Below are 23,779 nucleotides of genomic sequence, written 5' to 3'. Positions count from 1 at the left end.
AACTAAAAGGGGTAATTTTTTTTCCCTAACAAAAACAGACAAATTTCCAAGATACTTCATCAGTGAAGCACGTGGTTTATTGGTAGCATATAACTAAGCCATACGTAAGTCTTCCTCTTGTTTGAATTCAACATGATTTTGTTGTAATAGATGAAAGGTGGTATCGCATAGACAGTTTGCTGCGTATTTTAAAAAGTGGCCAAAGCATACTTTTGAAAGGAATGCGTTCTCTGAATACATCTGAATTATGCAGGAAAAAGAAAAAAAGTCAGCCCATTGTAAATATTTTCTCATCTTAGTAATGCATAAGTGATCTGACATATCTCATTTTAAACTGTGGAACACGCCATATGAAGAGGGATTAGGAAGCTGAGAGACTCATATTTCAACCAAATCCAGCATTAGGTTGTTGGGTGGATTTTTTTGGTTTGTTTTTTTTTTTCTTTTTTTTCCTCCTTAGGTCTAATAACTCCTTGCTAATAAAGATTTAAATGCGGTGCTGTCTTAATTTATTTTACGGGCGCTCGTTCTTGCGGGCGCCGCGGGAGCGCGCGCGCGCGCGGCCCGTAGGTGGCGCCAAGGCACCGCGCGGCGCGCGCTGGCCCCGCGCCAGCCCTGCGGAGGCCGCGCGGGCCGGGAGCGCCGGGAGCGCGGGCCGGGAACGCCGGGAGCGCGCGGCGGGAGCGCCGGGAGCGCGGGCAGGGAGCGGTGGGCCCTCGTTCCAGCGGCCGGCCGGCTCCCTCCGTGCTCGGAGTCGCGTCCGTGCTCCTTGCGGTACCCCCCGAGTGAGGGTGGTTTGTCTGAATTTGTCAGGGATACGGATCCTAGGGAACCAAGCGAGACGCATTTAGGCTTGTCTTTGCAAAACGATTTTGACGGTAGCCAAGTTTAGGACAAAGTCATCCTGTTGTTGTTGCATTAGCCTTATCTGAGATGAATGTGCCGTTCCCACAAGTGTGTCTTGACTTTGCGTGTGTCTGTAAGGTGACACACTGACAAGGTGCTAAGAACAAAACGAGCGCTTTGGAGGCAGTTCTGCTAAAGTAACTGCTCTGACACAGCTCCTTCTTATGAGACACTGAATACACCCTAGAAGAATCTCACAAGCCCCTAATCTCTCCAAGGGACTTTAAAGAAGGGTCTGCTCCCTAAGCCATCTCACAGCACTGTACACACATTGTCAGCGTAAGTTAAAAACAGCCATTAAAAAAAGAAACAAACAAGAGTTATAGAAGAGCTCTGCGAAGTCTGTGCTTACTTGTCTGAAGTTTTCTCCCCAGTTTTAGTTGTAGAATGTTATCCCTCCAAACCATACATTTCTTTTCTGTTCTGAGATTATTTTAATTAAGGCATAACTTAGCTTTCCAAACTCTATCAGAAAACTCAGACTTAACTCCCCATAGTATCTAGAGGCAGCTGGGACACCCAGAATTTTTTAACCTGGTAGAATGTGTAAGCTCTGCATGGCAAAATTGAACATGAGGGGCATAAAACTCCCACGCCCATACAAAAACAACTGGCAGTATTTCCAGAGTTACCTGTGTTCATTACATTAAATACTCTTGTCTCCATTTAATAATATCTGTAATTATAACTATATATGGACCTGATTCAAATTTCAATGATATCTTAGTGTATCCTTTTTGAAGTCAGTAGCTACTCATGATTTGGATTGCTTCCTGAAAAAGCTGTGTTATTATATGTAGATGAAAATACAACTCTTTCTTAGGTAGACAGTTACCTAATCTGAGTTTGTATATTTTTATTCTGTGGGGAATGATATAGTGTCTTTTTGGGTTTTTTTCTCCCAATGATGAGTATTACAGGATGTAATCTTTTTAGTCTTCCTTGTCAATTTTGGCTGGAGTAGTATAACCATCAATGGTAGTAATCATCAACAATCTTCCTATTCTTCTGTCTGTAATTCCTAAAATTATGATGCATTTTAGCTGATATGCATTTGCACAGAAGTTAAATACACCATCAAGGTCTTTAAAAAAAAATTGTGACAGAGTATGACCTTTAAGCAAAGTATTCAAAGATCTTACTGAACAGTAGTGTGTGCTAATGCCACAGCATCTGAAAACAATTTTTACACATTCCTTTAGGAAGAGATACTTAGTTCTGTGCCACTGTTTCCTTCAGGTTTAACATAACTAATTTATCTGCATCTAATTTTGAGTTAGGTTACTTATGTATGTTCGGTAACTTGGTGGGTTTTGTAAAAAGCATGGGAATTGTTGATGATGTTAAGATAGGGAAAGATGAAATATAGGATAAATATATGTCTAAGAAATACTAGCATCCTCCACCTTTACTTACAATTTCTTTTAGTTCAATGTAAACACACACACAGTGTGTCTTGCAGATACATTAATATTAGAAAAGAGCTGAGACCTAAGTCAGCACTTGGACTGCATTCAAGCAAAATCCCAATGCTTTTGTTGGGCACATGACCCTAGAAATCTGTTAGAACTAGGTCTTAAATCAAAAAGCATTTAGAATTTAAAATATATTGTTCAATAAAAAATTCTTAGGATTTTTGGGGGGGGTTGGGGGATTTTGTTTTGGTTTTTTTTTTGGTGGGCAATTTCTGTGCAATCATAAATAAATTTAGTGGAAATTCTGTGGTTAAGTTTTTACATGTGACTTTGAATTGTACAGATTGATGTTTCACAAGTACCCAGTATGAAAACCAAAGCCTCCTTCAAGTGCCTATCTTGCAGTAAACCTGGTGGATGCTCTGAAAAGAGCATTTTTGAATACTTGAACTTGGGATTGTTCTAAATGCTAATTCACATAATTAGGAGTATGGAAAGGATGTTGCACACCACCAGCTTATATAGCTAAGCTTCCAAAATCAGTGTTATGACTCATAAAGAATGCTGAAATCTATGCAGGCTTCTCAATCAGTGTTCTTTTCAGTATTTGATTGAACTTTAAAATGCGCTTCAAATTAGTAAGTCATTACTCCAAACAGCTACATAGAAATACAGCAGAAGACGACATGTTGTATTCTTCTGTGTGAAAGACCTCTTTTGAAAAGCAAATAAACAGACAAAAACTCCTACTCAATGTCATTAGATTAACAATAGATTAAATAATAAAAGAAATTAAGGCAAATTTACTGTGGTTATCCCAATTTTAAATTATAACAACTTCATTTAATCAGATTTAAAGCACAGCAGTGACAAATAACACAGGTTTAAAAAATGTGTATCAGTATAGGTTATGGGCAAAACCTTCAGTCTTCATTCCTAATCAAAATGCATTTAGGCATGTGCTTAACTTTCATTTAATGGGGTAAAACTGAAGCAGATCCTTAAGGTCCAAGTGACTTGAGATGTTGTCTTCAAGAAAAAGTCATAAGCACACTATAAGCACTTAATGATAATATAGAAATTTTGGAAATGTGCACAGTTCTAGAAGATTCAGGAAAGTTGAATATGTTTTAACACTGCCCTTGTATTTCTGTGGTCTAGTGGCAGAAATTAAGGATTTGGGGCTTGAATGACACATTTACTACATTCCATACTAAAGTATAATTTTAATCTTAATCACATGAGCTTTGTAGAGATGCTTTATTCCTTTTTTAGCCAATGGACTTCTAGCCTGTTCAAGGAACAAGTAGCCAGGCTCTGCTGATCAATGCACATCACTTAAGCTTTATGTGGCAAATCTAATTGATGTTATCTTACTCTGGAGTGTTTACATTTGTAAGTTTGGAGTTTTTGTAAGAGAAAAGAAAAGCTAAGAACATTAATGACTCTTAATTTGATATGCTGAGAGTAGCAATTTTAAGGTGCATAAGTTGATGGAAATCTGCTTTGGAACAGCAGTGCAGAGCTTACGTCACCTGCAAATATTAAAATTCTGTAACCATAGCATTCCACAATTCTGTGTGCAGTATTATTTTTAGTGGCCTTGTTTCATCACTTCGTATAAATAAAAAATACATGCATTCTTTTGTATGCTTAGTTTGGTTTATGTGTTAGCATGGATATTAGTCTTGGGTGAGGACTAGTCATCTGGAAAAGTGTCTGCATGTAAAATTCAATTGTTTTCTAGTTCTGTATATTTGTATATCTATACTAAAATATTAGAAATTGTAATAATATACAGTGTATTTTTTCTATTGTTGTATAACTGAAAAATAGGTTAACAGATTTCACAGAACTGTCTAAAGAAATTCATCTTTGAGCTGAGACCAAGCATGGAAAATTTCAGCTGAAAAGGAGAATTTTTCAGAAAGTTATGAGCATGTGAAAACTGGGAGCTATAATGGATATCTGAACATAACCCTAAGCTATAATACCATTTTCAGTAGTGACGGTAGACTTGCTCAACTAGAGTAGGGAACATTTTGTGTATACAGATCAGACAGTAAAAGCTTAGTAATCTTCATTTCTCCTTAAATGTTTCCTGTGCATGAGATTTTTATCAGAATCACTGGAGTCTCATCTGTCCCAAATATCCAAAGCCAAAGTTTCACATATGCTAAGAAATTTGTGCCACACACGTGAGTGAGAACTGGATCTTGAGAGTTTTATGCTATTGCAATTTTGTGATAATGTTCTTTTGTATATAGGAACAAGGGAGAATCTTTTTTGTTTCCATTTCAGATTTTCACTTCCAAAGAATCTTTTCTTCTAGCGCAGCAAAACCATATCAGCCACACTTTATTGACAGCAATTTTATTGTAGCTAGGGGCTTACAGTAAGCTGTTTATTGCTGTTCCCTAACACAGTTGACAGCAATTGGGGAATTAATTTTCTTGCCCCTGATGTGCTTTCTTGGGTATAAACAACAGATGTTAAAGATATGAAAACTGTGACCCATTTACATTCAACAACTTTTTATGGGAATAGTCTACCTGTCTGAAGTGCAGGTTTCAAGTCCTGAGTAATTTTGCTCCATCAGTTCTAGGATTCTTTTGCAGTATTGTCTTATATAAATACTGTCCCAGGGCCAGATACGTAATGCCTATGGATAGAACCTCATCTAGGCATCTTCTGTTCAAGAATAGCTGGATTCAGGTTTCATTTAGTTAAGGAGATGCTGTGTCTTCTTACTCTACCATTTAATTGCATTGAACATATAGGATTTAACTGGCAAAATGAACATAAAGTGTTCTGAAAGACCTAACAGGAATTACAGGTGCTACCTGGTGTTCTGGTATCACTTCTTTCACAGAACATCATGGTGGTCTGTAAAATCTATACTCATAAGTTTCCTCAGTTGCTATTTAAGTACGGCCATGTTGCATCCATTCTGTAATGTCCATATCTTTGCTGAAGAAAAAGAACATACATAGCATCATGTCTTATTTTTTTCCTTCTTTTATTTCTTTGGCTTTCCAACCTGTGACACAATGTATGTAAAATTATTTATCCCGGTACACTGATGTGGGCACTTAATCAGATCATTTCTGGTTTACATGAGATGACATTCCTTTGAGTGGAAAGATTTACCAGACTGTACATAAGAGATAAATGGGTAGATAAATGCTATCACATTTTACTGAAATGTGGGGGGAGGAGAACACCTTTTGTTCATGTCTATCTTTTAGAAAGACATTTGCTACGTAAAGGGCTTTAGCATCTTAGCTAACTGAGATTTTAAGTGCTAGTCTAGACACAAAATGCATGTTAACTGTTCCCTTACAATTAAAACACCGTACAAAAAAAATTACTCCTAAAGGAGCTGCAATAATTTACTTGCAATGGATTATTTTCTAGGGAGGTATAAACTCTCTCTTGAAGCAGAAATAGCTATTTCTGGCAAAAGACACCTTAAATTGATATTGCTACTTTTTCAGTGGTTGTGAAATAATGAAAAATTGAAAAAAAAAAAGGTAAATTGTTTTGAACAGCAATATTGTTGTAGCCATATAAACCCATGTATATATTATTCCTGGGACCACTGAGTTTCAGGAAAACATAAAGGCCACTACATTTTTGGTACAAAATTAATGTAAATCTTTCTAAAAGTATCTGGACATTCAAATCTTTGAATAATTTGGCCTTCATTCCCAATTTAATTTTTGGGTTTTGCACATACTCTGAATTATATGTGATAATACATTGAAAGGTAGTTAAAATTAGATTTGTGATCATACTGAGGTGTTTAAATTGTATCAGTCTCAAAAGTTACCTATTCTTTGCATCTTTTTTCTTTTGCAGCAAGTGAAGTGGAGGGTGGCAGGGGCGGAGATGTGTTTTAAAGCCTTGACATGGGTTGTCCTGAATCTTCTGTTACACAGAGAGAAAATTTTGTAATTCTTCATTTGTCAGGAGTTTTTGGTGTGTAGAATGTGTAGTTTCCTATGACCTCATATTGTAGTTTTGCCATTTCTTTTGTAAAATATCACTCTGAACTTTTTGTGTGCAAATATTAATATTATTACTTCAAAGTTGGTTCAAAAATTGCACGCTTCCTGTGCAAGAGGACTATAAAGAGCCTTTTTCTAGAGTCACAGTTCATCATTTGAAGTTGAATCCAAGCTGGAATAAATCTGCTGGTTTATTCCATCTGCAGCTCTTTCTAATATTAACTTTTTTATAAAAACAATAGAATGATATTGAGATAATATTTCCAAAATATAAAAGTATATAAAATTTATCTGAAATTAAGTGAGTTTAAAATCCTTTTATTTTGAGCTGAATCTGATAAAATGGGAAAGATCAGCAGGTTTTTTCTTTCTTCCTTTGCTTCCCACCTCAGGTTTGCAGAAAGGAGATTTTAAAATAACCGCCTCTTCCCAGTCCAGAAAACTAAGTCGGATATTCTCACTGGCTGATAGCTGAAAGAGAATCACTACTGATATTGATTTACAAAATACTTTGTAGCCTGAAACTGATGTTCGTTCATTTGCCCTCATTCCTTCCAGTGAAATTGCCAGATGCTTCAGTTCTGAAGGATGTTCTTATCACCTCCTAGGCTTTCATGTGTTACTAGTAAGAAAACTCTCTCACTGGTTTTCTTTATCATTAAAAAGTGTTAAATATCTGCCTGTACAATATTTTTCATCAAATGAACTAATTTAGACTATGGCTTGTAAGGTCATAGAGCCTTTAAAACACTGAAAAAGTCAAGAGGAAGACCATGCTTCAGTTATGAATGGTATTTTGCTATTCTTCCCACCCTTTGTTGATTGGTAGCCAGCTGTAGTATCTCTTAAATGTCTATGCCTGCTAGATGTAAACATCTGTCTCCTTCATAACACATAAAGTTATGGAAACAATTTGCTTTCAGATATAAAGGTTCTGTAGGATGCATATGTTTCTACATATGACCTATGCAGAGCTCAGCTGCTCTGCTGAGCTTCATGGTGAAATGCTTTGACCACTGAGGTCTGTCTTCTCTTACCAAAAATTTTTTGGAAGAAAGTTTTTACAAAAGCTTGATTTTACAGGAAGGGATTCAGGAGTTTCAGAGAAAGGTGAAGACTAATGAATTTTAAGAGAACACCTCCTTCTTGTGTTGACAGGATGCACAGCCTGAAAGGGAATGATATTTAACACCTTTTTTTTTAGTAGCTTTCCAATCAGTGAGTAGGTTTTGAGAATACTGTTGTTATTCCAGTCCCTCTTCTTAGAGCATATGATGAATATATCATGATTTCTTCAGGTGCCCAGCTTCTGATGGTGGATCTTATTTCTGTGAGTGATGTTCACAAAAAGTATAATTGGTACAGTTTTCACCAGTACACTTAGCTGGTAGTGCCTCTGCACACAGTGCATTTTGCTTCTGTTGAGACTATGGTGGGATTCATCTTGTTTGATTTCTAATTCTGTAACAAATCTAGTCTACTTCAATGGGTTTGGGATTTACCCCATCCTGAAGAAAATATAGTGCTTTAAGCTGAGTGACAAAGCTGAGCAACACAGCTTAATGAGTTGCATCCCACATCCAGTGAAGAGTATAAATTGGTGTGATCCATATTCTTCACTTTCCTTTTCTCACCAAGGTCAAGAGAAGGGTTTTAAGGTTACGTACTTCTTTAAGTGAAGGTATTATTTAAATAATGCATGTGGGCACAAAAATGTATGTGCACAGTTGCCCTTGAGAAGTCTTCTTTAGTTTACGACTCAAATTCAAAGGTTTCCAAATCAGCAGAAAGTGTTTTACTGGCTTTTTATTAAATCCCTATCTGGCCATCAGCTATCTGTTTTAGTAAGACAGTGCAATGAATCATCAATTATTTTGTTTTGGTGCCGATCTGAGTATTTCTGGCTTTCCTCAGCACTGCACGTTCCTTGGTATCTTGTTCTGTGAACTTTAGTACAGGCCATTCACATTATAGTGTAAAAATATTTCTTTTACCTCTCTGGTAAAAGATACGTGTAGCAGTAGAAATTTTCAGTCAGTTGTCAGATTGTCTCACTTTCACCATTGCAAAAATACAGGCCAAAATGTCAGTGACATGCTAGGTTACCACTAAGAGAATTTGAAATTGCCTTCAGTTTGTGACAACAGTACTCTGAAACATGGATGGTGTTGAAGTCTGCAGCATCCAGAGCAGCAGGAGGTAGGCTGTGTACCACTTGCAAAGCCCATATTTTTTAACTACTGCCACATAAATAAGAAACAAACAAAACCAACAAAACCCCCCACCAAACAAAAACAGCCAAACAAACAACATCCGTCCCCCGCCCCCAAATTAAATCTGCATCTGCTGAGGATGGTAAATGTTGCCTGTTGTAATTTAATCTCTCTACTGTACAGGAGATGGACTTTGCTATTTGAGATTTCATCAGTTTCATTGCAGAAAGCTGTTACATCTGTCAAACATTTCAGTTTGAATTGAACGCCTGATTTTTTTGCCTTTGTATGCTACAAGAGCACCAGCTTGTCAATCAACAGAAGTACAAAATTAGACAAGATAGGTGATCTGCTGCTGTGACTAGAATTTTATTTTTATTTTACAACACCTTTTTTCTTTCCTAAACTTAAAAATGGCAGTATTTTTCTATAGTGGGGTAACATCTGAGGAAAATGGATATAATGAAGGGAGGTCACTCCAATCCCACTTCTAATGCCCATTCTGTTGAAAGCACTGGTACAGTCCAGGTGGACAATGGAGCTGTAGGTGACTATCTGTATGAATTTTATGAATGTCCTTCCTGTGTGAATGAGATAAAAATATGAGTGAGACTTAAATACATTTGATTTTGTTATTCTTCGTTCTTGCTGTGGTTTTAATGCATTGCAACAAACCTCATGCAGCCCAAAGTATTTAACCAGTAGGGCAGGACCGCTTCTGGGTAGGCTGCGTAAGCTTTAAAGTTGCCTCTGGGCAAAGCAGGCTCCAGAACCTTCAGCAAGTAATTTGAATCTTGTAAAATTCTTGGGGTTTTGATCTGCTTCCCTGAGTACAAGTCAGAACTTTTGTTTCTTAATGTGATTTTCCAAATTCCCGACTAAGAAATGGACAAAAGCATAGGTGTCTTTTGAGAGGTTTGAGAAACTGATGCACTTCTGTGGTTTTGTGATGTGTCTATTGATAGCATCCCCACTGAACATCCCTGGATTTCAGTATCACTCAGCTTTGCTGAATCTAGGCTTTGGCCCTCTTCTGTGCTTTAACAGTTGATTAAGAAATACTCTAATCCGTCACAGAGTACCAGGAAGCTAATGGCTTGTGAAGTATTTTAGTCCTCAAGCTTCCGCTATAAATGATATGAAAAATAGTATCATTTGGCTGATGCTTAAATACATCTCTTTCTTTTATGAGATACTATCTCTGTCCTTTCACATTTCTCTTTTTATTCTTTTCTTTTATTCTCTGAGAAAGCTTATTTTTGTAAAACACATTTATGCACATATTAGAAATCTGAGTTTCCCCCTCAAATACATAGTATCACAGTACAGAAGTGGCACATTTTTTGCACAATCTGTTCTAGCACACCCAACACATAACCACACATTGCTTGTGTCCGCACAAAGACTTTTAATGAACCATGGTCTTTAAGATTCAAGGATTTGAAACATTTGGAAGCATATCTGTATAGCAGCATAATATGGCAAGCCATTCTATATGTGTTGTAGTTAAAAAAAAGTAGACAAAATAATTATTTCATATATGTTTTTATTTGCTCACTTTTTTTTTCTTTTCTTTTCATAAGACCAGTCATACTTTTATATATGGCATAATGCATTCACAATTTGTAATAGGCATGCTATCTCACAGACTTATGATAGAAAATTGATTCTGAAAGGAAACAAGAACAAAAAAATGTTAATCACAAGCAGAAGAGCGGAGATTGCAACTCAGTAACTGGATAGTGCTTCTTGAGTTCAGCAATTTGAAAGGGAGATTGGGAGGAGAGATTAAAACATTCATATATCTTTACATTTCAAAATGGTTTAAAGATGACTGAACTTGTAGGAAAACTTATTCTTTAGTAAGAAAGCTGGCAGTGCTGCTGTGATATACAGATTGTCAGTGATCCTTGAGTCTACTTCTTCAAAGCAGTGTGCTGAGTACTTTTCAGCAGAGCAGTTCCATTCAGTGCCTGCTGAAGCTTTATAGATGGTGCAGATCACCTCCAGACAAAGTACTTCTCGTCGTCAACTATGATATTTATGTGTCAAAAGTATCTCACAGAAGCGATTCCCAATTTTAGAACTTTCATTCTTTGGATCAGTGGTGACCACATTAAAAAACGCTCTGCATTCACTGTCTCACACTTGGTATTATTTAACATTTTCATGTCCTAGTGCTAAATAGCAGCCTTAGTTGTATTCAGTATTGTGGAAATTCATTTCAGTAAGCCTCTAGCTACTGAAAAGTGTTATATCTTACATCCTGCTGTCCTCAGTAAAGATAGTTGGGGGTCAGGATAGCCCTCTGCACTGTGTGCTCCTGCTTGCTACTGCTCATGACATTTAGCATCTGATAGGGATGCTGTGATAGCGCCTTCAATTAAAAGCCATAGGCAACAAACATAACAAAGAGAATCCTTAAGACTTCTTAACATTATGCCATTGCTTTGACTTGAATAAGACCAGCATGAGAATAAATTGCCTGTGTTAGCTTAATTGTGATCTTCACCTAAGCACTACCCCTGAGACCTTAGACCCAGCAGAAAATGCTAGTGGGAGTATCAGGGGCTTTTTCTGAGATTGCTTAAATTTATCATATTTCTTTTAGAAAACACTGACACAATTTTATTCCAGCTTTAAAGCCTTAAGCTTTTGCTGCCTGTTTTGGGTTTTCATTACTTTTATGTCTATACAGTTACACAGAAAATGAAAAACAAAAAAAGCCTGCATATCTCTGCATCTAACACTGCTCTGCAACTATATAGCACCTCATTAGTTTTTTCAGTATCAGAGATAAGTTAGCATTCTGTCATGAAATCTGAACTGCTACCATGTCTTGCTGAAGGTTATAAGCCGTGCCATAGTAACTTTCAAAAAGCGCATTAACTCGTGCAACAGAAAATTCAGTCTTGTAAACACAAAGAAATCATATAGCTCTATCTATCTGTGAAGCCAATTTGTTTGACGTTTTCTTCTGTAAATTTTGCTGCTCTTAGAAATCTTGAAATAGAAAGGGAGAAATTTCAGTTTTGTCTCTTTTTGCACAATGCAATTGACTGACATAGACCTAACCTCATTTACATTTGGACTGTGCTGTACACTCATTACTTTTTGAATGTGATGTGCCTTTTCTCATTTTTTTAAGATTCTATCTTCACTGCAGGAAGAAAATGTTTTATATCAGGATTGCTGTTGTGAGATATCTGCCTAAATGTAAAATCCTTGTGGAGACAAGAAAGAGGTATTTTGTACCTTACTATAGCTGCTCAAGGTCAGCCTGGAACAATTCACTCGGGGTTGATCTCTACTGGCTATGTACAGATGAATCTACAATACCTTATCCTTAGCAGGATTTTCTACTGCCTTACCTACTTCAGTATGAAATCATGCTGCACTGTCTTGCAGTGAGGTGCCTTTAAGGATATGATTTACATGTGTACTTACTCTGGGTCCTTTAACACTTCTCAGCTGATGCCAAGTTGAGTCTGTCCTACTGTCTGGAAAAACCATACAATTTGGTCCTGTGGTTGAATTAAAGTCCTTGGGCTTTCACATATAATACTGATGATATTAGCAGAGGTACCCCTAAGTGTTCCTGCCAGGCTTGCATCACCATCTGGTGTAATTCCAATGCATTTTCATATATCTTCAATGTCGGTGTTACTGTTCTGCAAACTGTGCTGGATTGCCAGTGATTGCAGCTGCATACAATGGCTATAACTCAGTCACCCCCCTAAGGCAGAGTAATATGAATCACCAAAATCAAACATTAATTCTGCACAGGCCATTACTTTGTGATGGTAATGGTATAGATGTGCCTGTATTCTATTTTTACTAAAGTAAACCACAGTATTTTACAGGAAGCATGATCAGAATAAAACGTGCCATCCATGGTCTACTCCACGTTGGCCATAAATGTCCCTAGTAGACTAGGAACAAATGTCAGTTCCTTTACAACTAAGGCAAGCAGTCCTGGGCATGAGTTGCCTTCTTCGAGTTTTTTTGTTCTGAAGCTTGAGTCTGCCTGCTCCTAAGAATGCTTTTCTCAGTGTATGTCTTCCACCTTTTGAAAGTTTCTCCTGAAACTGTCCATAGGTTTGGGGTTTATATTTCTTAAAATGTTCCTTTTTATTGTCTCATCTCTTTATTTTTGAGCTGATCTTGATGACTTTTTTTGATATTTTCTACTTCTGAACTTTCTAGGTAATTTGCTTGCCTCATATACAGGTGTTCCTGTACAGGTGTTCCTCCCATCCTCTCATTTTCAATATACTTTTATTAGCAGTATTTTCCCCCATCAACCTGCCTACAAGACCACATATTTGATACAGTCAGTAGTTACTCGGTGTGAGACATTTTCCATTCACATGTGATACCTGCTGGCTGCTGCTTCCAATTATGCCATATGCTGGAAAGCTGAGCTGTTGAAGTATTGGAGTGAATGTTATAATCAAACTAGTTAAGAAGTAGCAGTGTGTCTCATAAAGGGTTCTGGACAATGTCTGATTTCTGCCATAAGCAAAATACTGACAAGTCCTGCTTTGTTTTCTTGCTTTTTCAGGTGGCAGAGAGCTAGACATACATTCATTATATTGTAAAATCATAACCTTCGAGATCTTGCTGAATCTGCCCTACAGCTATTTATCACATGATTGCAGGGAATGAAAATAATATTCTTCCTTCTACTAGGAATATGTTGCTAACCTTGGGGCGAGATAGTGCATAATTTTTTGTGTGCCTAGTCTTGCTGTTATATATAGACTGTTTTGAGATGAATCAGTGTTATCATTTCCCAGAATTTAGCACTAGTGCTTTAGCAGAGCCAAGGATATTTCATATACTTAGGCTCTTGGCTACAATAGTGACCAGGGATCTCAAGTCTGAGTCACATTTATATTAATGCCATTTTATAGTCATGGACAAAGGCCAAAAAGATGCTAATATCATTTGCTCACAAGTTTTTTTGGGGTTTTTTTTTGTTTTTTTTGGTTGTTTTTTTTTTTTTTTTTTTTAGGTTAGAGCTGCATGTAACTCTACTTACTCCAAGTAAGGGCTATCTGAACCCAGCTCTTATTTCATATTCATTAATTTTGTACTTGTGAAATCACAAATGTTTCCCTGATGGTTTTGCTTGTAATCAAGAGTTCAATCTGTCTCCTCATGTTTGTGTGATCCCTCTTTCTTCTTCCCACAAACAGACTGAAGGAGATGCAAAGATCTCTAACACTTTTTTCTGTCCTGTGGCACACATCCTTCTCTTGCAGCTTTTTGAGTAATAGCTGGGTTTAAACAAGAAGCAGTAATTCACTTTAAATAGCAAGAATTACGGAAGCTGAAGCTCAGTCCCTTCTCACAATTACTATTTTAACCTCTGAGCTGCCAAGCTGCTGCTTTTATAAGCATAGCTCTACTGTAGCTGTGTAACAAATACGTAGCTCTGACTTCTTGAGTTACTCTGTTTGCAGAGTGATATGCCAGGAGTAGTTTTAAGCACATTGAAATAATCTCTGACACTACATAGACACTGTCTGTCATGGCCCACTTTTGAGCTACTTATGCATATAGACAACATTTTTTAGTATTGTCTAAAGATAAACATTTCTGGAAAAAAAAATTCCAAGCTATGTAAATTGAGTTTCAGGTTTTAGTGTCTGTGATATGTTAACATCTTTAGAACAGCTGGACAGCGTGAAATTAGCAGAAAAACACTGAGGCATATTCAACTGAAAATGGTTGAATATGCAGATTAGACTACATCCACTGTTTTAAGAAAATAAATACTTCTGAGTGTTTTTATGATAGCCTGTGCCCTTAACAGGAACTTTTACAGTTATAAAAGACATGCTATTTTCTAATCACGGGGGATGAAATAATCACATTTCTAGTCCACAGTTCTGTGATATTTTTAAGTAGTTTAACACAATGGTAAAATGCCTTGTACTTAATCCAAACCCACTGGAGCTTCAGAGTATGCTGTTCCAACTTGCTGTGTGGATTTTCTTCAGGGGATTCCTAGTTGATTAAAGCGTGATAAAAACTGACATCAGGAAGGGCAAAGTTTGTTTTTGTTCTCTTCTGTATTGAGTTAGCTGTCCCAAAATTTAGGCATAAAAGCAGCAGTCCACTTTTTCAGACTCAGCCAAGGCAAACATAATGATTTTAAATTCTGCAGACCATACTTGGGCAAAGTGCCCTTTTATTTTATTGAGAATTTTGCCTGATTAAGAACTGTTTCCCCCTTATCTCTGAGTTTCTTGGACAAACTGTGTTGACTCTGATCCAGTTATGTAGAGCATGCTTCTTAATCTGGCACATGAAACAAAAGCTCAGCTGGGAGAGGAATGCAGTATTTTTTCTTTGCATTTCAGTTGAGTCGAAACTACTTCTTTTAAGCTCAGGCTGTGAGAATCATCTTCAAGCAATATAACATCATACACAAACTCAGGTGATAGATGCTTGGAACGAATACAAGTGTATGATGGGGCACATCTTTCCTGTTAATAAAAACAAAAAATAAGTAAGTGCAGCATTCAGACTTCCCTGTTCAGTTCTGTCAAGCAATACTGTTTTGACTTCAGCACTCCTGCTGTTTGGAGTCATGGACCTTTCTTTTTACACAGACAGGGTATTATCCTAATCTGCATGCTGGGAAAAAGTCCAGCTCAGAGTAGCTGAAATTTTAAAAGAAGTTTCACTTTTGCCCACATCCCAGTTTTGAATCAAGATTGCTTATGTAGGAAGGCTTGCTACTTCTAGAGTTGTGGAGAGTGTCTTGAACCTCTTTTTTAAAACTTTTTTCCTCACATTTTGATTTATTTTCTCTGTGAAACTTGCTCATATTTCTGCCAGTGTAATAATGAAAAGAGTTGCGCTTTTCATTTCTCAAACAAATTATTTTTTTTCCACCTGTACTAAGGCTTCAAGCTCTGCCAAAAATCTGAATAGAAATCACCAATTGTTCTGTAATTTTTTAAGCAATTGCCATTGAATATACCCACTGTTGTTAAAAATGCTGTAAATACATAAAACTTCAGCAAGAAAAATCTAGCACAAATCATAAACGAGTAACTGATGCAAGTACTAACATACATATTTTTCATTTTAAAACGTATGAATTATGAAACATAAATACATTGTCAGTAAACCCGTGAGTGATCTAGTTATCATTTTATCACGTGTTGAATGAGGGGAGGCTGCCTGTTCACTGAAGGCTTGTCAGCTAATTTATCTCACAGGAGTACTGACAATACTCAGTTTAATATACAGAAGTACTTGCTAAGAAGCTTACCAAAACAATATGGTGGGTTTAGACTAAAATCATACCAGAAGGTCCATCCTTCAGTTCTCTGAATCATAAGAAGAAACAGATTGTTTCAAACGGAAGATGAGAAATAACATAATCTAACCAATCTGCACTTTGGTAGAGTCAGGATAGCATGGCTGAGGCTTTTTGCTTATTCTGAGCTAATGTATTTATTTGCCAGAATACTGAAGAAGTGGCCATTTTAATTAAGAATTGGTTTCCTGAAAAGCCAAACTCTTGGTAGGTTCAGACAGGTCTTTATTGGTGGGTGGTTACATAATGCTCCTCAGGGTCAACCAGCAGGGTGAAGCAGTTAAAGGCATCAGCCCACACTTGGGAACTGCAATATTTAAGGTACCACTGGAAAAAAAAGTAGGTATTTGCTTCCTTCACAGTTTTTATTACTTCTCCTAAAGCCTTCTGTCCATGATTCTTCTTGAACTTCGAAGTCCATGAAGTTTTTTTCTTCTGGGGCTTGGGAACTGTCACTTTTTAGAAATCTATTGATTAAAGTTTTGTGGCCCCCCTGCTTTTTTTGCTGTTGTTACCAGCTTAGCTTTTCTGCTTCTTTAGGGCACTTTGGCTTTTCTTCCTACTTTCTTCCTACCTAACCAAATGTAGCAAAAGTATTCCTACTCTTCTCCCTTACCCTGACTGCAGGCCTACTTTATTTTTCACCTTTGTGTTATTTCCCAGGAGAATAAGCAAATACTCCTGTGGAGTAACCATTATCTGTTAGGAAGTGAATCATACATCTGTCGCATGTTACTGGCTCGTGCTGTTTTATCAACAGTCAGTATTAAATGCGTAGACCTAAGTAGCATATTTGGGTTTGGAAATTTAAAGTAGAAAAAATTCCTGTTTCCTAAACCAATGCATTTATATCTGTATCAATGACAGCTCTTTCAAACAGAACAGGCAAAAATACTTACATGAGAGATATTGTTGCATAGCTCCTGAAAAAAAAATATTTATAGTGGTACTATAGTAGTATATATATATATATATATATATATATATATATATATATATATATAGAGAGAGAGAGAGAGAGAGAGAGAGAGAGAGAGAGTAGGGGTACATAGAAGTAAATATGTGTATAATTGTTTATATAATTTTAGGTGATTTAGAATACAGAAATATCAATATTACTCTTTCTGTAAAGGGTAAACTGAGAAATAAAATCTTATAGGTGACACTTATTTTTGAAGCAAATGGTAGAACATGGATTAAAAACTATGTACATCCCATGCAGAAGCGCTTATATAGAAGAATAAAATTAAATTAGCTATAAAGTGTTGATGTCTTCAGGGAAGAAAACATAGCAGTTTTAGAAATCTGGGATGCCAGTACCACATCAGCAGCTATTTGCATAGTATTGTCAGGGACAACTGTTCTGTAGACAATCCAGTGAATCAGAGCTGTTTGATTAATCAAATCAAGTCTCTGTTGTGGCAATGCAGAGAGGTTATGCTGGCAATCTGATTTGAAATCAAATGCTTATGGATTAATGAACACAAATCAATTGCTTCTAAGCCCCTTTTCAAGCAAAATCTTAGGTCTTTAGAAATGTAGCTAAGTAGGGAATGATTACCCTGGTCTGACAGCACAAGTGAGAATTTATCCCCTCAGAATACACTCTTTACAATTAAAGAAAATCCATGTAATTAAAAGGAGCCAAAACAAAGCAAAGAACAAAATTTGCAAGTCATGTTTGCTATTTTATTAGCATATGGTAATGTAAGCAATCTGTAATCATAGTTACATTGCATTCTAATTGAACAATAAACTTAACAGAACTATTTCATATCAGCTGAGGATCTGTCCCACAATCTGTGTTTTAAAAAGCAGTCCAGGCCTCATCTCCAGATGACCCTTGCACTTTATTGTATTAAAAAAAAAAAAAAAAGAAAGAGTACTCTTTCTTTCTTAGCAGTAGTTGTTCATTATATTCTCTTTAAAAAATGTGAACAATGTGTATATTATAAAAGGAAGTGTGTAATCCATTTGAGCATAAAAGAAAGTTCTTCTGCTTTTATAGGAATTGACTCAGAAATAATTCATGTACAATTTTGCATTCCCTTGGTCTCTCTCTTCTCCAAGAGGGCTCTGCTTTGGTTAGATACTAAATTAGTTATATCTAAATGCCACCTTTGTTTCTGCCCCCACTGAGCTTAACAGTTAATTTTCCTAGCTAGAATAAAGAAATCCTTGCTTTCATATTTTATCCCATCCCCATGGTGCAGTAGACCCATAAGAAGCATCTAGTTCTTACTGAGTTAAGCGAATAGAAGCACTTTTCTGAAGAAAATTGGCTGGCTTTCACACTCCACAGAAAAAATCATCAATTAAAAATGGAAGCAGCTGGAAATTAGCATCTCCCTCTTGTTGAAGGTGAATATTAAACTGCTTCCGATTATACTTTCCCTTTCTTTGTTTGAAGATGATCACTATTATTTTACAATTACGCTTTCACTTCCTAAGGTAATAGTGATAGCCTTACCTGCTTGGGTTTGTTTTTGAAAAACTTGACTATGTATAACATTTGATTTAATACTAGCTGTACTGGCTTTGTGCACAGCATAACTGAATACTAAGTTCATTGAGGATAAAATTTTTATCAGAACAGTTTAGGGTTAGCAAAAGATTTGCATTAAAATCTCTGGGAATTTTACATTTTATATGAAGTGCTTTTGGAAAGCCTACACTTTTGCTTCATGTTGAACTCATAAAGGTCACAGAATTCTAAGGATATTGTCTGCTATTTCACTTGAAACGTGATTTGATCTGGAGGCTAGAATATTTTAAATGGAAACATTAGTGATGACGGTAATTAATCTGAAAAAAAACCCAAAAAACAACCCAACACCAAAACAAAAACAGCAAGGCATCAGCCACTGTCTTAAAACTTTAAGAGGTAGATGCTGTTTTGTGCAAGGGGAAACTCCATGCACTGGCCTCTTTGATGAAGTTTCATACTGTGTCACCATCTTAAATTCTTGATTCTTTTAGTGTAATAGTGAATAAAATCTTTTAGCTGCATAGTTTAGTGCTAATTATTTAATTTGGGTCAGTTAGTTCTATTAATTTAAGTTGATTGGCTGGTGTTGATTTTCTAGTTATTTTGATTGCATTAGTTTAGTTGGGCCAAATAATTCAAACAAGGAGAATATGAAGCCAGTCATCATGTTGTCTTGTGACTGTGCATGTGCACGTATAGTTATGAGAACAGATATATACATGTGCTTGTATGTACAGGATTACATGTACCTATTGAAATACTGAGGATTCTGCTTCAGAGAGAAGACATGATGGTGGCCAAAGGTACGTTATTCATGTTGTCTAATAAACATGCACTAGAATGTATTTAATAGCTTAAGAGTCATCAGAAGGAAATTCAAAGTAATTTTCAACAGTTTTTATGAAGACAAACATAATTTCTATTGTGAATAACTCAAAAGTACTTCACGCTGTCCAGTTGAGCAGTTAACCAAGGCCTCATACAGTACTGGACAATCTCTGTTTATGAAAACAGCTGAAGATCTAATTTCATGACATTTGAAGATTTATTTTACAGAATAAAAACAGAAGCCAAATGTTTCAATAAACCATCTGAAAATCCTGTGCAATCGCAGTCCAAATCAGTGTGAAGCTTCTCCTACAGAGACCTATGGCATATATACATCAAAGGTGAATATATTCTGTAGGAGTGCCTTTAAACAAAAGCATGATAGAAGGCAGACGAGATGAACAGTTTGTAACTCCCAGGTTCCTCCTTAGCAAGCAGTTCCCTGGCTGAATCCCTGTTGCTTACCATCTAAATGAGAGTAAAAACACATAGGGACATCACTAAGGCATCGGCAATATGGTTGGAGAGAGTTTCTAACTGGAAGAGATCATAAGATGCTGCCAAACAGATATTTCTGATTCCATTTGTGTTGGATGCATTTTATTTTTTGTTTCTGGATGTGAAATTCCTCAGCATTGCAGCTATGCAAACCTTTGGTCCTGTGGGATCTGGGCCAGATATTTGCAAGATTTCAGTTGGGGAAATGCCATACTGATATTGAGAGTGAGCTGTCAAGTGCAATTTCCATGAATAGGTGTGTAGAACTTTGCACTGTTCTAGAAGATAAACTCCTTGCCACTAGTTTGGCTTGTAGCATTGGTTGTGGCATGGTTGGTTTCTGCCTGTGCTGTGCGAAGGCCTGTCCTGAGCATCTCTGTAGGCAAAGTCCATGTGTCAGTGTCCTTTGGGCTAATGTAGGCAGCAGTGCAGAGTGGTGTGATGGGTTTTGCAGTCCACGGTATCTGCTACTGCTAGTGTGACCTTTGAAGAGAGGTGAGAACCTCTCTTCAAAGGAAGAACAAAAAGAAAAACCTTCTTGTTCACTTATTTCACTTATCACTCTGTCAGATATTGAAAGTGTATCATTGCTCAGCATGCATTAAGCTTCCTTTAAATAAATTTATTGAGACTTTTAAGTGTTTTACCGTTTGAGCATCCTGCTGTTTTCAACACTGTTGCAAAGAGACAAAGCTAGTATCACTGTAGATGACTTCTGATGGTATTATACAGAAAATTCTCAACTATTTGTAAAACTAGCTGGGCAAAATTATTTTACTTTTTCTTTCGGTGTGTTGTTTGTGTTAGGCTTCAGTAGTCTTTTCAAGCTTAAATGTGATCCCTTCTGCAGAAAACTTCCCACACCTTATGCTCTGTGTAGATCAAAACAAACAAAACTAGCTCAGTGGTCTGGAGGCAGGATATGCTGTACCCATTGGTGAGTAAGAGTGATTTATGCAACAGTATGCTGAGATACATAAGTGATAGGTGGCAAGCATGTAGATCATGTAATCACACTCGTGGTTACTGTTACTGTAGAAAGGATAAGATCTTGCTGAATTTCTGAAGGTTGAGATAGCAGTGGCAGTACAATGCCTCCAAAAGACAAGTCAGATCTGAGAAATAAAATGCTGCAACAATAAATATCTCAGTTACCTAAGAGCTTTATTTTAAATTTTCCTCTATTTTGTGATTGATTGTAAAGCTTTGGCTGTTTCATTTTGTTTTGTTTTTATTTATTTGCTTATTTATTTCCTCTTTCAGAATTAAAATATCTAAATATTTAGTCATATTTTTTCTTAAGTTAAGATTGTGGTTGTATATGTCAAAAAAGACCTTAGTGCAACTAATGAGCAAACAAGCTTTTGTTTAAAGGCTTCACTAGATAATCAATCACAAATCCTGACTGGGAGCTTGTAGCTTTTACTTTTTCATGTCAGTAGAATTAAACCAAGGTTTACAGCTTTAAATTAATCAAGCTGATGAAAGGCTGGAGGTTTTTAAATTTTTTTTTGTTTGTTTTCCTAAAAAGTAGATAAATTTGACTTCTGTCTATATGGGAAAAATATGATAGGGATATACATGATCAGAGATAGAAATCCTGCATCTGTGTGCATATGAGAGCGAGAGGAGATCCAGACATATACATTACTCTGCAGTGTAAAAATGTTGAATTAAAAAGAAAAAAGCTGGTGTTTACGGAGAATGTTGTATTTAACGAGAGCAGCCCTGGAAAGGAATGCTCCCAGTAATCTCTCTTTAGCTGCCTCAAGTGGAAGAAAGCCAAGTTGTTCAGTTGCACAATGGGTTGCAATCATGTGGGAGAGTTCCCAGTTGGGAGTTGAAAACTGAAAACCTGACATGCATAAGTGAATGAAGTTACCCTATGTGATGTGTTGATTTAAGATTTTTCTCTCCCTCCTTAAAAATACAGCCTTTGTCTGGGTGCTGAAGAGGCGACATTGCGAGACACAAAACTAGTTTAAAATTGACATTTTGGAAATCGGTGATAATTTGTCCTGACGTTATGGCCACTGGTTGTGTTTGTGACAAGCAGGCTTGATCCAAGGGGGCACTGTGAGAGCCAAATTTAATAGACGACCATTGTAATTTTCTGCCTTGCAGACAGCAGGGACTTTCTAATGTCCCTTCACCACAACAATCAGGGATTACTAAATAACAAGTCCACAGGATTGGGGGAGGATTGAAAGGATTAATGGAGTATGACAAAATTGCACCTGAGGGAGAAAATCTGTAGCAGTTTTTGTATCCTGATGTGGTACATCAGGCAAATTGGCAATTGCTACTGATCTTTACACATGCATGTCTTCAAATAAAGTGGGTGAAAGTCAAGCAGATGCAACTATGAGGCTAAGGCTGTCATAAACATTCATGTCATCAACTGCATAAATCACTTAATACTATCGTTTTAAGTATTGTGATGATCAAATATATTAAGCATCAGTGGATTGTAGGCACTGTACTAAATCATTTTTTTACTTCACTATAACCTCTTATCCTGCTAAACTAAATCCTAAAAAAGATTAAAAATGTAGGGTTAGTCCAACCCTTCTCTTCAAAGATAATTAAGGAATACAGTTTCTGTTTAGGAATACTGTTTTCAGCTTTAGAACTTAAAAAAAAAAAAACCAAACAAAAAAAACCCCAAACATATAAAAATTGTTTTGCAGTCTGCATTCATGAGCTGACCTGATATTAACTAACTCCCACTATCCCTCTGATAAATACTATTTCAAAACAACAATAGCAACCCTAGCCCTGTGTTCTTATGGGATATTAATGTTTTTTTAATAAAATGTTTAGCACTATGAAACACAAGCAGTTCGAAACATAGCAGTTTGTTAACAGATACTTGATTTCTTTTCACACTGGTTTAAACCAAAAATCCCACCACAGGTGTCAGTGGATTTTACATGAAATAGAAACAAGAAGACGCAAGAAGAGAATTATTCATCTTTATTTTTAAAACTCCATTTTATTTGAAAAGGAACTTAATATACAATAAAAATTTTTAATTACCTCTCTAAGAAAAACATAAACTTGGGTGTAGCAATGATATTTTATGAGAATCCTTTTGTCAGGATTTTCTTCTCCTGAGAAGCTGAGAGGCCTCAGGAACAAAATGTAAAGAATGATTATCTGCTGCTGTGGAATGCAACAGGTGCTTCCTTGATTGGTCAATGTTAGGTGTTTCTACTTAATAACCAATCAAGGATGCAGCTGGCTCAGACTCTCTGGTCAGTCACAAGCCTTTGTTATACATTCCTTTCCATTCCTGTCTTGCCTTCTGATGCATCTTTCTCCCTGTTCTTTTAGTATAGTTTTAGTGTGGCATTTTTGATATAATATATATCATAATATAATAAACCAGCCTTCTGAAACATGGAGTCAAGATTTCTACGTCTCTTTCCTCATCCTGGTTGCCCTGAAGACAACACTTGGGAGCATTTTTTGGCTTCATGGGAATTTTAGCTTGATGTTGTGTTCATAGTAGCTGACTTAACTTTTAAATCATTTAATTCTTTTCCTCCCTGTTTGGTATAAACAGTCATTAGGGAAAATAGCAACTGGTGCAAACAGTTAAACTTTATGTAGGTCTACACAAGAAAGAGTAAATTAAAGCAGACAAATCACATGCACACAGTTGCAATCGGAGGTCATCTCTCACTGATTGTGAATTGTTTAAGGAAATGTTTCTTCAGCAGCATTGACTGAAGGTCATGTTGTTATTTAGACTTTTGACTAGTGGAACAGCAAACGATTCATTAATTCCATTAACCATCCTTTCTGCACACTGGGAGAAGCTAATGTAATTGTCAACTATTCCTACTGTATACTTAAGCTGTCAAGGATCCTGGAAGGCTTCAGTTATTCTCTTTGAAGATATCAAAGGAAGGGGTGGGCTATTTTGTGCATTTAAAACAGAAATAGAGAAAAAATATGCCACATAATGTTAGCTAAAAGATTTCTTTTTAACCTAAAGTGACACTCAAATACAGTAATGCTGGGCAGGTTTCTGACTGGTAAAGCTTCTGGTTTTTGGAGTGGTTTTTGTTGTTGTT

The 23,779-nt window shown here is 36.5% G+C and overlaps 1 protein-coding gene across 12 annotated transcripts in view; it reads left to right on the top strand.

Annotated features, from left to right (window-relative positions):
- The window catches only part of PCDH9 (protocadherin 9), a 674,946-nt gene that overhangs the window by 5,537 nt on the left and 645,630 nt on the right, over positions 1-23,779 (top strand). Inside the window, exon 4 of one of the 12 annotated variants that reach the window (XM_038148073.1) lies at positions 19,109-19,174. The exons of 10 other annotated variants lie outside the window; for them this stretch is intronic. In XM_038148073.1, the coding sequence (XP_038004001.1) occupies positions 19,109-19,135 (27 nt within the window). In that variant the 3' untranslated portion in view covers positions 19,136-19,174. Of the gene's footprint in view, positions 1-19,108; positions 22,346-23,779 lie in introns of those variants that run through there. One more of the 12 variants, XM_038148067.1, reaches the window with a different exon arrangement.

Source organism: Motacilla alba, chromosome 1 (assembly GCF_015832195.1).
Source record: "Motacilla alba alba isolate MOTALB_02 chromosome 1, Motacilla_alba_V1.0_pri, whole genome shotgun sequence".
In the NCBI taxonomy this organism is placed as follows: Eukaryota; Metazoa; Chordata; class Aves; order Passeriformes; family Motacillidae; genus Motacilla; species Motacilla alba.
This window is presented reverse-complemented; position numbering and strand designations above follow the sequence as displayed.